The sequence below is a fragment of the Nerophis ophidion genome, linkage group LG06 (assembly GCF_033978795.1).
Source record: "Nerophis ophidion isolate RoL-2023_Sa linkage group LG06, RoL_Noph_v1.0, whole genome shotgun sequence".
Lineage (NCBI taxonomy): Eukaryota > Metazoa > Chordata > Actinopteri > Syngnathiformes > Syngnathidae > Nerophis > Nerophis ophidion.
The window spans coordinates 59,511,539-59,529,394 of record NC_084616.1 but is presented as its reverse complement, the minus strand read 5'-3'; the positions used below and the strand labels follow the sequence as shown (position 1 = coordinate 59,529,394).

Here is a 17,856-nt window from a genome sequence, read left to right as displayed (position 1 = left end):
AGGATGTCGTGGTGGTTTGTGCAGCCCTTTGAGACACTAGTGATTTAGGGCTATATAAGTAAACATTGATTGATTGATTGATTGATAGAGGTGGTTCACAAAAAATTCCAACGTTATTACTTTCATTACGTGTATAGTACAGTACAGTAGAATCTCGATTCACGAACGCCTCTATTCACGTCCTTTTCGGTTTACAAACGTTAACATCGTGCCAAAAATGTCACTTTTGATATGGTTTTGTCATGGTTTACTTGCTTTTTTTGTGAATTTTAATTTTTTAATTTTTTTTTTGCATCTGATCAAGCCCTGTGACTTTGTTCTTCTTTTTTAAGTGTGAACGGTGGAAAGGTCCTCGGGAGGTGATTTTGTGATCACTTCCTGAGGATCCTTGATGCAGAGGAATTTTCAGCAATCTTGCTATGGTCTGGAAAGCCTGCTGATCCTAAGCCAGAGCAGGATGGATGGATATATGAGTTTTTTTTAAAAGTCCAAGTGCACCTCTCTCCTCAAGTGTGCATGTGAGTGTGTATGAGTGATGTGTGCATGTATGAAGGGTCTGCGTGAGCAAAGTTCCATCCATCCATTTTCTACCGCTTGTCCCTTTTGGGGTCAGGGGGGGTGCCGGAGCCTATCTCAGCTGCATTCGGGCGGAAGGCGGGGTACACCCTGGAGAAGTCGCCACCTCATTTCAGGGCCAACACAGACAGACAACATTCACACTCACGTTCACACACTAGGGCCAATTTAGTGTTGCCAATCAACCTATCCCCAGGTGCATGTCTTTGGAGGTGGGAGAAAGCCGAAGTATCCATCCATCCTTTTTCTACCGCTTATTCCCTTTGGGGTCGTGGGGGGCGCTGGTGCATATCTCAGCTACAATCGGGCGGTAGGCGGCGTACACCCTGGACAAGTCACCACCTCATCACAGGAGAAAGCCGGAGTACCCTGAGGGAACCCACACAGTCACGGAGAGAACATGTAAACTCCACACAGAAAGATCCCAAGCGCAGGATCGAACCCAGGACATACTCAGGACCTTTGTATTGTGAGGCAGACGCACTGACCCCTCTGCCGGGTGTATATATATATATGTATATATATAGATAGATAGATAGATAGATAGATAGATAGATAGATAGATAGATAGATAGATAGATAGATAGATAGATATGCATTGTAGTGTCTTTAAAGTGTGCAGTTTTTTTTACTACATTAGGGACTTTTTCAAGGCTAGAACTAATTATTCATGGTTACATTGATTCTTATACGAACATTTCAGTTGACAAACTATGTTGAAGAACCAAATAAGTCCATAGTTAGAGGTTATATTGTATTAGTCAAAAATGTGGACACGCTTGCTTGTGAAATTGCTTCTATTGGACATGAAGGTGTGTCCAAAAATATGATTGGTACTGTACGTCATGTGACGTAATTGATAAAGGAGTGAACTTCTTTTTTTTCCAGCTTCTTTTTATAGCCAGGGATAGGGAAAAAAAATGAAGCCGCTCAAGAGATAACGAAAAAAAACAACAACAAACAAAGGAGGAACATGTATGTAAAAGGATTTACAGCACAATGTAAAAATAAATTACACATCATTCATGTCAAAATATGATAACGACAAAAGTTGATGTTAAAAGCAGCTAAAACGTTAATTAAAACTTTCACTCATGTTGTTGTCATAAAATCGTAGGTTGTCTGATTTGAGTGCCATTCTTAATTGATTCCAGAAAATTGGCTGAGCACGTGGGTTTTTGGGCCAAGACAACACCGACTTTCTGCACAACCTTTTCCTCAGTTGAAGATACTTCAGTTTGGGAAACATCTCATCCAACAGCACGAGCACCGCTACATCCACCTAGAGTGAAATCAGAAACAAGTTTTGTTGTGAGAAAGTGTTTATTTGCAAGATATCAATTTGAATATTAAATAGTTTAAATAAAACCTTTTCATCCAGAAGTCGCTGTTGAACCATGAAGAATGCCTGGCGGGTGACACCATTCATGGTGTCATGATTAGTGACACTGCTGGACAGCACAAATACTGTCTTCACACTGTTATGGACAGCGTTGTGTAGATTCTCAATGCATGACAGTCCAGGTATCCAATCCCTTTCTTCCAAACAGAGACAGAACCTTCTGGGACCTTTGCTCTCCAGGTGGACTAATAGCTCCTTGTACACCCAGTCTTTCATTGCCAGGTTAAAAGTGTCAAAAACCACAAACGCATCATAGCGGTGTTTGGAATCATTATCTGGCAGCTTGGAGTACCCTTTGATTCCTGCCCAAAACACATGCAAGCAATACCACAAATCCCAACCATATAGATGCTTAAGTAAGGGCAGGAGAGTAAGTACTACAGTAAAGAAGGAACAAAGAAGAAATGGTACACTGCCATATATGTCCTGGCATGAACGCTGGTCTACAGACAATATGTTCTTACCCAGTTCGGATTCCGGGTATTGACATCGTACAGATGTGGTGAGATAAGGAATCCGTACAGGAGTGGTAACCAAGTATTCTGCGAACCAGGAGGTTTCACAGTCACATCTAAAAGGATTGCCATGCAGAGAGAGATACTTAAGAGCACTGCCATTTTTAAATGGGGTGGGAAAAAACTGTCTGTTCAACTCTTTAATCTGATTGTAGCTGAGGAGCAGGTATTGCAATGATTTGGCTTTACTGAAAAAATACTGGGGAATCACCTTTAATTTGTTGTGACTGAGGTCTAAAAAAATAAATTGGTCTGGAAATTCAACACCTTTATAAGACAAATAGTACATATGGTTTTGACTCAAGTCGAGGTGCGTTAAATTGCTGAGTGCTGAAATGTTCTGCCAAGGGAAAAGCAGTAGCTTATTGTGACTGATATTGAGGTACTGGATACTTCTTGGAAGATTGCACAACACATCAAATGGAATGTTTTTCAGGTTGTTGTTGGAGATGTCCAAAAGTAGGAGACTTGTCAGGTTTTGGAAAAAACTAGTGTATCTGTTGTTATCAGACTCCCACATTATGAAAAGTTTATTTCCGTTAAAGTAGAGGTACTTAAGAGAGTCGCTATTTAGCTCCTTATCTATTCGCATCCCAATGTCATTGTTCGCCAAACTCAGCACTTCCAACATTTTCAGATTGGAAAGAAACTCAAAGTGATGACCCATGCCCTTCATTTTGAAATGAAACTGATTATTATTTAGGTATAGTACCCTTAGAGTGTTTTTAATGCCCATAAAGGCATCTTTGTAATAGAGATCAAGTCTATTATAAGCCAAATCCAGGACTAGCATTTTTTTCAGTCTCGCAAACTGCTTGCCTTTCAATGGCAGGTTCATGTAATTGAGAGACAAGTCTAAACAAGAAACATTTTCCATGCCGATGAAGAGCGAATCATTTAAATACATAAAGTTATTTTGGGAAAGATCTAAAGTCAGCCTGTTGCTACAAAACTCAGTCATAAAGTCCCTAGGAAATTTAAATCTAAATTCATTTTTCTCCAACATTTCTGGCATTCTTAAATGATTGAATTCCATCATGTCTCTTCCAGAGGAGATGTCTTGAGATACTAGGGTCAGGGCTGGCTCATTATATTCGTATTCATACAAGTTCTGGCTCTGACAACCTTGCTCTGACAAGCTCTCAGATGAGGGACATACCCAGCATTGAGATAAACTCAGCATGTTTTGGGAGAGGTCAATATATACGAGAGAAGGCATTTGTCTCAAAGCTGTGAAATTAAAATAATCAAGAAAGTTCATTCTCAATTCCAGCCTCTTTAGAAGTTTAAATTCTGACAGCAGGTACATGCTGTCTGATAGAAATGAATGGAAAAAATTCCCACTCAGTTTAAGTTCTTGTAGATTAGACATGCTGGTAATATACGGTGAGAGAGTCATATTTGAAAATGTATGCAATGGTTCATTGTTGTAGAAGAAGTTGATTGAAGTGAGGTGAGTCAGATCTGTGAAGAAAGTACCATTACGAATGGGATATGACAGGAAGTTGTCAGAAAGATCTAACTCTTTCAAATTGTTCAAAGGTCTGAAAAGGCCTTCAGGAATTGTTGTCAGAGAGTTTCCCCTCAAAGAGAGGTATGTGATGGAGCTATTCTTTACATCGAATGAAAGTGGATTTAGTTGTAATGGCTTATTTTGTGGACAAGGAAAGCAGGGCCTGGCTGCATGGTCACAGCGCTGGCAATTCCACGCTAGATTTAAATGTCTAAGGCTTGTCAGATTAGCGAATGCACCTTTCAAAATCTCCATGATTGTATTTTCTCTTAAATCCAGGAACTCAAGTGAAGCTGGCAGTCCTTTAGGGACAGCTGTTAAATTATTATACGACAAGTCAAGAGTTTTGAGTTGAGTAAGCTGTTTGAAAACCTCCTCACTGATTCTGGCCGAGTGGTTGCAGGGATTTGCATAAAAACAGTTCCTGCCGAGAAAGAGCTCTTGTAGGTGTGGAGTCTTTAAAGGCTCGCTAATGTTAAAGATTTGATTGCTTTTTAGGTCAAGGACAATAAGGTTTCTGGGTAACCTGGGTATAGAGGTGAGGCTGTTTTCTGACACATTTAGATATTGCAGATTATGCAGGCTCGCTAAGGCATTTTCTGAGATCTTCACGTCACAAGAGTTATGTTTAGAGATCCTCTGGTAAGGCAGTGGGCAATTACCCATCATGTTCAGAGTTTGAAGGTTTGGGATATCCAAAAAATCTTGTGGCCGCACCCGCTGTATTCCAGTATGGCTGATATTGATTGAGATAACATTAGTAGATCTGATTCTGGGGACAGAAATCAGTGGTATGTTGCTGCAGTCCACTCTAGTGGAGTTCACATCAGAATCACATGGGAGCAAAGTGACATTGATGGTAATCACGCATAGAACAAGCTGACTGCAGATGAGGAGTTTCTGCAGGATCTGAAAAATGAAATCAAATTCAGGGGGTTATTAAATATTCAGTAACTGTACTCGGAATTTTTGTTTTTCTATACTTATACAAATATTGTACCTTTTTTATTAGGAGTAATACATGCATTAAGATAGAACCGGACAAGGCGATGTGACAATGTTCAAATTGGCAAAATAGATGATTTGAGCCATTATTTGATTTTTATTTTACAGCCTCAGCCATTCTTTTATAACCGTGCGCTGGCAAAATTGTAAGGTGAAGACCTGTCAAAGTGGCACCATTACACTGCAATTCCATTTGTTTCTGCCATATAGTACAGGGATCGTTTTGACTTGTGGGCCATGTTGGGTTAAAAACAATAGCATCAGTCGGCATCCCGATGAGAGCAGACATTATAAAGTAAGTGATTGTTTTATTATGGTCATAGTTGGTATTACTTGTTAAGCACTTAACAACGGAGCTACATAATGATTTGTGTTTCAGTATAGTTGGATCTGCTTATCACCCAGCTTCTAAAACTTGTAGCCACTCCTCCATATATTCAGACTAAAAAGGTAAGGTTCTGGATCATCATTTGTCCCAAAGTAGTAGTCATGAAATCTGCCATGATTAACAAAAATAGCAAAAGTTGTGATGCGCTCTGTGAAATTAATTTGCTGTAATGCTTAAAATGACCAAAATGACAACACACACAAAAACATACACCACAACCCTTTTTTTTTCGCCACACAGCTTAGCGTCGATTGTAGGATTTGCAATATTATCAGGAAATGATCAGAGAAAACAACACATTGATACCCCATCAGCATATGAAGTACAAACAATAAAAAATGGATATTAAGAGTATGTAAACCATGACTAAGTGTTTAACTTCCCGGACGACCCCCTTAAAGTGTTGTACTGAATCAGAAATATCAAGCAGGTAAAATGCTTCAAACATGTCTAAGTGTGGAGAGAGAGGGTTGTGCATTTAAATGGGTGTAATTTTTAATTGTGCATGGTGCATAGTCGGGCTGGGCGATATATCGATATATACGATATATCGTAGGTTTGTCTCTGTGCGATATAGAAAATGACTATATCGTAATATTCGATTATATGTTCTCACACCAAGGCTTTAAGCTGCATGCATTACATTACTGGCGTGCCTCATTCCTTCTCGTCTCTCCTTCTCACAGAGACGTAAAATAAGCCCGCCTTCCTACATACGTCACATACTGTCGCGCATGTAGCGTCACATGCTCTCGCCGAGCGATAACGTTAGCATGGCTAGCGTTAGCTGAGGCAGGTCGAGTTGCTTTTAACTGCGTACATTACACAACAGGCGTTTCTCCTCCTCCTCGTCTCTCATTCTGACGGATACGGAAAACAAGCCCGCCTTCTTACATATGTCACATACTCTCGCGAGTCTAGCGTCATAGCTCTCGCCAATCAGAGAGAGAGAGTTGGTGCAAAACTTATCACAAATGGAGGAAGAACAATAAATGCCCAACATAAAGAGCCGGGGGATATATCATCTGGCGGTGGTTTGGCTTCAAGTGGGAAGATATTCAGCAGACAACAGCAATATGCTGTTCAATGTATATACTATGATGATTAACCTGTGTGATGACTGTACTATGCTGATAGTATATATTTGTACCATGAGTTGATTAACGTGGACCCCAACTTAAACAAGTTGAAAAACTTATTCGGGTGTTACCATTTAGTGGTCAATTGTACGGAACATGTACTAAACTGTGCAATCTACTAATAAAAGTATCAATCAATCAATGCAAAGTATACAGCCAAAGTGTTACTACAAAAAGGAAGCAATATAAATAATTTTTTCTTTCATTTAAAAAGTCACTCGTGAGAGAATGAAGACTATTTAATAAATACAGTTTTGGTCAACTGACTTAGTTGTGATTTCCTTCTCTGCATGAAAGTTTAAAAGTAGCATATATTAATGCAGTATGAAGAAGAATGTTTTAATGTAGACACATGGAATCATCATACTGCTGTGATTATATGCATCAAGCGTTCATTTAAGGCCAAGGCAAAATATCGTAATATATATAGTATATCACAATTTGGCATAAAAATATCGCGATATTAATAAAAGCCAATATTGCCCAGCCCTAGTGCATAGACATTTTCATAATGTCCACATAGTTCAGTGGACAGGTTATGCGGAAGGTACTGTTTTTTTTTTTTTTTTTTACTTTTTTTATGTTTTTAAATGTAAAGCACTTTATGCTACATTTTATGTATGAAAAGTGCTACCCAGATTTGATTGATTGATTGATGCACCACAAATATTGACTTTCTGTGTTGGTTTTGGATTTTTTTCGACCATGGGTGGGAAAAGTTGTCTGAATTGGTACATATAAAGTACCTGTATATTGAAGCTATGCACTGTGTCTAGGTGAATGCCCAGGGTTTAAAACTAACATTGAAAACATCCAATTAATGGCTGCACTTTTGGGGTTAGTTGTTCAACTTAAATGATGTCAATACATTTACTTTGAACATAACACAAGTTGGGTTGTGGACGCTGGGAAACACTTGAATGAATGAATGAATGAATGAATGAATGAATGGTTTATTTTGAGCCATGCAAACAAAACAAAAGAATGACATAAAATACAAAAGAAATATATATATACATTATATTTACACCTACATTGTAAACATTACATGTGACTAATCTTTTGTAGATGTCAAGATTGGCTCAAAAGGGAGTGGGAAGAAGTAAACTTATTAGGTCCTACCCCTACACATATACAATATATATATACAATATATAATACAATAATATATATAATATAATTCAATTCAGTGATTGCTGTGTAGATGCTATAGATTATCTATATATAATACATTTAAATTCACACACACTTACATATATACATATGCACACACACATATATATACACATACACACATATATACACACACATATAAACAAATTTTATATATATATATATATATATATATATATATATATATATATATATATATATATATATATATATATATACATATACATACATACAATACATGCATATACACACACATGCATATACCTAAAATACACACATATCCATCATATATATACACACACACACACACACGCACACACAATTCAATGTATTCCTTTTATTGATACTAATTCATATATTTTAACAAGTTGGGTGATGTCATAGAAGTAATAATTATAATAACGATAATATCAACAATAATAATAAGGATAATGATAACAATAATAATAATTATATGAACAATAGCAATGACAACAAATGATGATAATAATACATATAAAATAATGATGATGATGATGATAATAACAACAATAATAATAATAATAGTAATCATTAATAGCCAGTCATGGAGTTTAACACTTAGGTATCCATGTTCACATTCATATACATTGCCCATACCATTTTTTTTTTTTTTATCTTGTTTTGAACTGATGGACATTTGGACATTGCTTGAGCCCCACATCCAATCCGTTCCAAAGTTTCACTCCACGCACTGACACACACACTGTAGCTCTCATGTGGTGTCATGCTGCCTGAAACACCTTACCTTTTTTGAAAGGCCTACTGAAACGCACTACTACCGACCAAGCAGTCTGATAGTTTCATACTTGCCAACCCTCCCGGATTTCCCGGGAGACTCCCGAACTTCAGCTCCTCTCCCGAAAACCTCCCGGGACAAATTTTCTCCCGAAAATCTCCCAAAATTCAGGCGGAGCTGGAGGCCACACCCCCTCCAGCTCCATGAGGACGTGAGTGACGTGTATAAAGAGCATGTCTATCCAATTACGTTATAACTGTAGAATGATCGAGGGCAAGTTCTTGGTTTCTTATGTGGGTTTATTGTTAGGCAGTTTCATTAACGTCCTCCCAGCGCAGTAACAACACACAACAACAACAGTCACGTTTACGTCTAACACTCTACCGTAAGGCAGTTCGTCTGCCGTAAACAGCATGTGACACTCTTAAACAGGACAATACTGCCATCTACTGTACATGATGCACCACAACACCTCCTGGTAACTTCAACCCTTTACTAATCCTCCTCCATTCACATCCCATCTCCCCGGATTGTAAATAACCTAATGTAAATAATCGTATGTATTTCTAATGTACATGCTTGTTCTTTTGCTATCTGAACTCACTATGTTCTCTGCTTGCTGTACATATCTAACTAAGTAAGATCTACACTATTTCAATGTCCATTTCTCTGTTGATGCAATTGTTGATGACTGAAGTACTGATATCAACCAAAGCTCCTCATCCCACCCCCCGGATTGTAAATAATTCAATGTATATACTATGATGATTAACTTGTGTGATGACTGTATTATGCTGATAGTATATATTTATACCATGAATTGATTAACGTAGACCCCGACTTAAACAAGTTGAAAAACTTATTGCGGTGTAACTCTTTAGTGGTCAATTGTACGGAATATGTACTGTACTGTGCAATCTACTAATAAAAGTTTCAATCAATCAATCATGCATATGTGACAATAACATCTACGGCTTTTAGAAAGTGCAGTGCACAACTGCGCACACAACAGCTATAAATATACTCCTCCCTTCTTAACCATGCCCCCTACCACGCCCCCCGCCCCGACCACACACCCCCCACTCCCCACCTCCCGAAATCGGAGGTCTCAAGGTTGGCAAGTATGGGTATCTTATATATCAATGATGAAATCTTAACATTGCAACACATGCCAATACGGCCGGTTTAGTTTACTAAATTACAATTTTATATTTCCTGCGATGTGTCCTGTTGAAAACGTCGCGTTAAGATGACGCTTATCATGACGCGTGCTTGTGACGTTATTGGTTGGAGCGGACATTTCAGCCCAGCACCACTCACGGCAAAAAGTCGTCTCTTTTCATCGCATAATTACACAGTACTTTGGACATCTGTGTTGCTGAAACTTTTGCAATTTCTTCCATTAATAATGGAGACTATAAAGAAGAATGCTGTTGGTGGAAAGCGGTGGATTGCAGCTGCCGTTAGCAAAACAAACACAGCCGGTGTTTCTTTGTTTGTCGGATTATGCGACCTACTCCTGCAGCTGTCAAAAAGGCAGCTGTGATCTTGGCTCCTCCATTGGCTTCTCTCAGAGACACTGGCGGTCACCGCAGCGCTCCGACTTTCAGGTATGACTTTATAATCTCACTAAAACACTATTAACACAATAAGCAGATAAGGGTTTTTCCAGAATTATCCTAGTAAATGTGTCTAACAACATCTGAATCGCTCCCACTGCAGTCGCCTGGAGCCATCGCCTTTTCTTTTCTTTTTTTTTCTTTTTTTAGTGCTCCACTGTTACTTTCCTCATCCACAAATCTTTCATCCTTCTCAAATTAATGGGGAAATATATAAACAGTGTGAGGATGTGAGGAGCCCTTCAACCTGTCATGTCACACACACATCGTCTGCTACTTCCGGTACAAGCAAGGCTTTTTTATTAGCGACCAAAAGTTGCGAACTTTATTGTCGATGTTCTCTACTAAATCCTTTCAGCAAAAATATTGCAATATCGCGAAATGATCAAGTATGACACATGGAATGGACCTGCTATCCCCGTTTGAAAAAGAACATCTCATTTCAGTAGGCCTTTAAGAATAAGGAATAAACCACAACAACAAAAGTTATTATAGCTTGTGTCAATGTGTGTAGGACTCTACAGTCTGTTTGACTTCTGTTTTGCGAAGCACAAAGTAGAAAGGAAGTGGCCATCAAATGTCAAACTCGAAAAGCAGAACAGCTACGACTGCAGACCTCTGCCAGGCCCTGCAGTGTCTCCCTTTAGTAAAGAATCCTTGAAAGGAATTCTGAACCCAGACGGTGATCCGGGTCAAAATGTATCACTTACTTATCCTAATTCCATCCCTGACATTCCCTGAAAGTTTGATCAAATCCGCCCATAATCACATTTGTTCTGAATGAAATGTATGAGTGAACACTCTCAGACATTTAATATGCAGCCTCAAAACAAAATTTTAAGGTAACATTGTTGATATTATCCAGCTCGACGCCAAAATCTTAATCACTTGTTTCTTAAATCCAATTCTGACAATACCTGAAAGTGTCATCAAAATCGGCAAACCCATTTTTGAGTTAGGTTTGTACTTTTTTCTTTACTGTATTTTCATACTTATATGTACTGTACGTCATTCTCTCCTTGGCTGATAACGCACATATATCATATGCAATTATGATGTACATAGTTATTCATTCTTTGTCATTAAACTGGAAGTACACCTACCCGCTAAAGGTCACGTAATAATTTTTGGGCTACCATTTTCTAATGGCTGCTTCCAGCCATTTTACCAAACTCACAGTCTCCCCAGACCTCAATTAAATACAAAATAAACTAAAATCTGCAAACTGCATGACACTCTCATGCCATCCATTTTCTACCGCTTATTCCCTTTCGGGGTCGCCCAACATGGAAAAATAATAATAATTGACATACATACTGTAGCATTGAAGATTTTCTGAAGGTAAATGACGGCCCGAATCAACATTAAAAAAATGCACATAATCTGGTAACTGGTGAAATTTAATTAAGTGAAATCCTTTGAAACTATATTTTTTTATTTCACTAATCACATTTTTTTTACCAAATGTCCCTGATAAGGTGCCACTCCATTCTTGTTTGCAAACTTATTTTTGTTTAACTATTGTCACATTAGATTTTTGCATCAGGATTTATTGTATGTCAACACATTTAAACATTGGCAGAGCAGGGAGATTGACAAAGGGACAGATAAATAAATACAAAATGTTTGTTACATACCTTGACTGACCCTGCAGGGTTTTCTATTTTAGGTGCCATCTGAAATAACACTTGGTAATCAAGTCACTGTGCTATGAGAAGAAACAGGTGCTCACACAGAAGGGTTGCTGCTCACAGAAACTTATAAAAACCATCTGACGTCAGTCAGCTCAAAAGAGCAGAAGTGAAAAACTTCTTTAGTGCCCTGAATGTTAACTTCACTTTTCTACTTGATATATTTTGAATATATAATTCATTTTTTCTCATTTGAAGTAGACATTACTGTAAATGGTAAATTCAGATGATAAAGGTAAATGTTAGATCTTAACATAAATGTTAAATCTACATCAATGTTCATATGTGACAGCACCATGAAGTAACAGTGCTGTAAAATGATAATAAAGGCCTACCAATGTGAATTAATGTGTCAGAACCAAGAGAGACATGTTAGATTGATTGATTGATTGATTGATACTTTTATTAGTAGTTTGCACAGTACAGTACATATTCCGTACAATTGACCACTAAATGGTAACACCCGAATAAGTTTTTCAACTTGTTTAAGTCGGGGTCCACGTTAATCAATTCATGGTAGAAGCGCTCTCATCCTCAGCTCTCTTCATTACTTCACCTGGAAGTAAAGCTCTCATGCCGTTTGATCGCCTTGTTTTCAACTTTTTTTGTCTTTATGCAACACATCATGCACTCGCACTTGTTTGGAGCGAAATATTTCAAATGCATGCACCGTTATTGGCATTAAAGGCCTACTGAAACCCACTACTATATAATATATCAATGATGAAATATTAACATTGCAACACATGCCAATACGGCCTTTTTAGTTTACTAAATTGCAATTTTAAATTTCCCGGGAGTTTTTTCTTGAAAACGTCGCGTAATGATGACGTGTACGCTTGACGTCACGAACTGTTAGGAAATATGAGCGCTGCACACACACACAGCTAAAAGTCGTCTGCTTTAACGGCATAATTACACAGTATTTTGGACATCTGTGTTGCTGAATCTTTTGCAATTTGTTCAATTAATATTGAAGAAGTCAAAGTAGAAAGACGGAGTTGGGAAGCTTTAGCCTTTAGCCACACAAACACACGGTGATTCCTTGTTTAAAACTCACGGATGAGAAACTTTACAATGGATCAGAGCGAACATGGATCCCAACCGAATGTCAACCAGCAGGTTTCGGTGAGAAAATTGTGGTTAAAAAGTCGCTTCTTACCGGAGATCAGCTGAGCTTGTGCCGTCCATAAAGCTGCCGTCGACTCCCCTGAGACACTGCGCGTCAACACCCGGCCGTGGACGTACACTTCCGACTATCAGGTACTTTTAAACTCACTAAAACACTGGCAACACAGTAAAATGATAAGGGGTTTCATAGACTTATCCTAGTAAATGTGTCTAAAAACATCTAAATCCGTCTGAATGCAATCGCGGTTTTTTTTACTTGTTTTTTTTTTTCTTTTTTCTAGTCCGTCGCTATCAATATCCTCAAACACAAATCTTTCATCCTCGCTCAAATTAATGGGGAAATAGTCGTTTTCTCGGTCCGAATAGTTGTTTTTGTTGGAGGCTCCCATTAAAAACAATGTGAATATGTGAGGAGCAACCACACTTGTGACGTCATCGTCTGCGACTTCAGGTAGAGGCAGGGCTTTTCTCTTACAACCAAAAGTCGTGGATGTTCTCTTCTAAATCCTTTCAGCAAAAATATGGCAATATCGCAAAATGATCACGTATGACACATAGAATGGACCTGCTATCCCCGTTTGAATAAGAAAATATAATTTCAGTAAGCCTTTAAGCTATCATTAATCATGTCATGTTTCACACCTCCGCGCTGTTGCTGCACTTTAGCATTCACAGCATGCCAGTTATAAATGTGCGTAAATGGCCCACCTGGGCGCATTTGTCTGATCACTTGTCACTCTGTAAAAGGGCAGCAGTCGGGAAGGAAGTGGCTGGAGTGGTTGATGGTGGAGAGAAAACCCGAGCGAGAGCGAGACGGAGACGGAGACGAGAGCGGTTGGCTGAAAAGCAACCCGAAGAACGAGTCCGTCACGAAAGGCGATTGCTGGAAAGCAGAGCGAGTTTATTGAAAAATAAACAAAATAAAAAAAAACGTCGAGCCTGTCAAGTCTCTTCTGGGTGGTCCAAAGAACACGGAGGTGCAAGACTTCCACATTCACATTCAACCCACTTCTTACATTGAGCTAATTTTCACATCACATCCATCCATCCATCCATCCATTTTGTACCGCGTGCCCCTTTCACGGCCGCAGGGGGTGCTTGAGCCTATCTTTTTGCTGCATTCGGGCGGAAGACGGTGTACACCCTGTACAAGTCGCCAGCTCATCACAGGGCCAACACAGATAGACAGACAACATTCACACTCACATTCAAACACTAGCAGTGACGTGCAGTCAGGGAAAGAAAAAAAATGTTGTAGTGGAAAATTTCTGTCCTAGGGTTACCTCTCAACTGTTTGCATTGGGAGGGACACGACATGAGAGGTCAAGTGGGGCGGTATAGCTCGGTTGGTAGAGTGGCCGTGCCAGCAATTTGAGGGTTGCAGGTTCGATTCCCGCTTCCGCCATCCTAGTCACTGCCGTTGTGTCCTTGGGCAAGACACTTTACCCACGTGCTCCCAGTGCCACCCACACTGGTTTAAATGTAACTTAGATATTGGGTTTCACTATGTAAAAGCGCTTTGAGTCACTAGAGAAAAGCGCTATATAAATATAATTCACTTCACAAATTCACTTCACTTCTGACCAAATGCTACTTCTGTTGGTAGGGGGACATTTGAACATTGGACAATTACATAAATTGTTATGAAAGAAAACAGGCCATCATGGAACGTATAAATTTGAAGGGAAGACCAAGCTTGGGGGCTCTCTTACTTAATTCCTTCACGAGGGTGTACCATCTTTTGTCCCCGGAGACACTGTCTGTTTTCATATTGATTCAATCCAACTTTGTACTTTCTGATTGTGAGTAATTAAAACTGTTGTAACAAACTCTCTATTTGTCCTGTTTAAGATTTGGACTTTTCTACTACATAAAATTGGCTACCATGAGCGGGATGAGGCCCCCGGTTAAATCCCCGACATTTCCACCACATAAAATTGGCGTCACGAAACGGCCGGGTAAGAGCGCTGCGGTCAACATCCAGGACCTGGGTCTCTCGGGGCAGACAGGGTTTCAAAGGTAAGCAATTTTGCTTAAATGTGTGAAAACTGTCTGTCTGGAGATGGTCAGGGGCTGGTGAGACTAAATTCTGAACCTTATTTCTGCAGAAAATAGGTTTAGTAAAGCTCTCCCAAAAACAACCTGTATTGGAGTTGGCATAGCTCGGTTGGTAGAGTGGCCGTGCCAGCAACTTGAGGGTTGCAGGTTCGATTCCCGCTTCCACCATCCTAGTCACTGCCGTTGTGTCCTTGGGCAAGACACTTTACCCACCTGCTCCCAGTGCCACCCAAACTGGTTTAAATGTAACTTAGATATTGGGTTTTACTATGTAAAGCGCTTTGAGTCACTAGAGAAAAGCGCTATATAAATATAATTCACTTCACTTCACTTGGGGTGTTTAGTGTTGGATTGGATTGATATTGTATGTGATCATATTGTTTGTGTGTTTGTTTAAACATTAACATTAATTATCTATGAAAGAAGAAAACTTGAGATGTTTTAATGATAAAGGGGAACTGTTGAATAGAATTGTGGTGGTTTTAGGAGTGGCAAAAGCATAAACTATATGAGACAAAAACGTTTCTTAACCTCTTCTTCTTCTTCTGCGAGTACACCAGGCTAGTTTTTGGATACAGCTAAAGTAAGGGCATGTTTAACTAGATGGGGGTACATTTGACTATAAAAAAGTATAGAAAAGTTTATAAAAAGCATATCAATTAATTATAGTTGTTTATTAAATACAAAAAAAAAGAGTCGCCAAGATAGATAGTCTGATAGAAGTATTCAGTAACAAACGTGTCCGCATCATTCAACTTTCTACAACAGGAACCAAACTGAACAAATCCAGCAGTTACTGTCAGACTCTAATCTGGGGTACCTTTGTCTATCGGAGACATGGTTAAAACCCGCAACACTTTTTGTTCTAAATTAATGTCCCGGGGTACAAGATTACAGAAAAAACAGATCTAGTGACAAAGGTGGGAGAGTTAAGATTTGTGTAAGGGAAAACCATGAAAAGTGAACAAATAACCCTCCCAGTAGATCATCTTGAGAGTGTTGGAATTAAAATCACATTGTCCTCACAAATGTATTTCAAGGTAATTGTAGCATACTAACCGACCACAGCTAAAGACATTTTTCTCAAATTAATTTTCAGACATCCTCAAACAGGACAATATGAAAGAATTGAACGTTATGGGGGACGTTAATCTGGATTGGTTAAATAAATCACGTAGAAAGAAACTTAAGGATATTATAAACGACTTCAAGATGACACAAATGATAAGCAGCCCTACTAGAATTACATTTGGATGACAAAAATCAAAGACAGCATCTGTAAATACACTAAAACTCAGCACTCAAAAGAGCAATTAAAGGCCTACTGAAACCCACTACTACCCACCATGCAGTCTGATAGTTTATACATCAATGATGAAATATTAACATTGCAACACATGCCAATACGGCCTTTTTAGTTTACTAAATTACAATTTTAAATTTTTAAGTTTCTTGTTGAAAATGTCGCGGAATGATGACGCGTATGATGACGCGTGCGCGTGACGTCACGGGTCGGAGGGGACATATTAGCCCAGCACCACACACGGCTAAAAGTCGTCTCTTTTCATCACATAATTACACAGTAATTTGGACATCTGTGTTGCTGAATCTTTTGCAATTTGTTCAATTAATAATGGAGACTATAAAGACAAATGCAGTTGGTGGAAAGCGGTGGATTGCAGCTGCCTTTAGCACCGAGACACAGCTTGTGTTTCTTTGTTTGTTGTGAAGCTTGAACACAGAGTGGTCAAGCAAACATGTTTTCTACGTCAACCAGCAAGTTTTTGGATGGGGAAATTGTGATATCAAGTCGGCTCTTACCGGAGACTTCAGTGGATTATGGGACTTCCTCCTGCAGCTCAAAAAGGCAGCTGTGATCTTGGCTCCTCCATCAGCTTCTCTGAGAGACACTTGCGTTCACCGCAGCCATCCGACTTTCAGGTATGACTTTATAATCTCTCTAAAACACTATTAAAACAATAAGCAGATAAGGGATCTTCCAGAATTATCCTAGTAAACGTTTCTAATTACATCTGAAATGGTCCCACTGCCGCCCCTTGGAGCCATAGGTTTTTTTTCTTTTTTTGTGCTTCACTCTAACTTTCCTTATCCATGAATATTTCATTCTCGTTCAAATTAATGGGGAAATTGTCGCTTTCTCTGTCCAAATAGCTCTTGCTTCTGAAGGCTATGATTATAACCAATGTGAGGATGTGAGGAGCCCTACAACCCGTGACGTCACGCGCACATCGTCTGCTACTTCCGGTAAAGGCAAGGCTTTTTTATTAGCGACCAAAAGTTGCGAACTTTATCGTCGATGTTCTCTACTAAATCCTTTCAGCAAAATTATGGCAATATCGCGAAATGATCAAGTATGACACATAGAATGGACCTGCTATCCCCGTTTAAATAAGAAAATCTCATTTCAGTAGGCCTTTAAAACAGGTTTGAATACGGATCGTATGAGTTTGCAATGACTAGAAAATGTTTGAGAATTGTATCTTGGAATGTAAACGGTGCAAATGAACAGGTGAAACAAAGAAAAATTCTGAAGCATCTAAACCAGGGGTCACCAACCTTTTTGAAACCAAGAGCTACTTCTTGGGTACTGATTAATGCGAAGGGCTACCAGTTTGATACACACTTAAATAAATTGCCATAAATAGCCAATTTGCTCAATTTACCTTTAACACTATGTTATTATTAATAATTGATTATATTTATCTTTGTGGAAACACTGATCATCTTAATGATTTCTCACAATAAATATATATAGAAACAGATAAATATCAATATGCAACACTTTATTGTTATATTTTCTCTAAGTGCACATTTTTCAAATTGAACATTTTCAAATGATCACTTCTAAGGCAGTCTTGTGAAATCACA

At 38.8% G+C, this 17,856-nt stretch overlaps 1 protein-coding gene across 1 annotated transcript; it reads right to left on the bottom strand.

Annotated features, from left to right (window-relative positions):
- Nucleotides 1–1,552: 1,552 nt before the first annotated feature.
- Nucleotides 1,553–11,845, bottom strand: tlr9 (toll-like receptor 9). Its single transcript, XM_061904450.1, has 3 exons — nucleotides 11,725–11,845; nucleotides 1,946–4,915; nucleotides 1,553–1,858 (listed from the first exon to the last, which is right to left on the bottom strand). The coding sequence occupies exons 1-3, from the start codon at nucleotides 11,761–11,763 to the stop codon at nucleotides 1,652–1,654; spliced, it is 3,216 nt and encodes a 1,071-aa protein (XP_061760434.1). The 5' UTR covers nucleotides 11,764–11,845; the 3' UTR covers nucleotides 1,553–1,651.
- Between the last annotated feature and the right edge of the window lie 6,011 nt (nucleotides 11,846–17,856).

Bases quoted from the DNA above. Each gene is read 5' to 3' on its own strand.
- tlr9 (XM_061904450.1), bottom strand. From the start codon at position 11,763: ATGGCACCTAAAATAGAAAACCCTGCAGGGTCAGTCAAG. The intron at 4,916-11,724 runs GTATGTAACAAA...TTCATTTTTCAG, and splicing joins ACCCTGCAGGGTCAGTCAAG to ATCCTGCAGAAACTCCTCAT. The intron at 1,859-1,945 runs GTTTTATTTAAA...ATTTCACTCTAG, and splicing joins AGCGACTTCTGGATGAAAAG to GTGGATGTAGCGGTGCTCGT.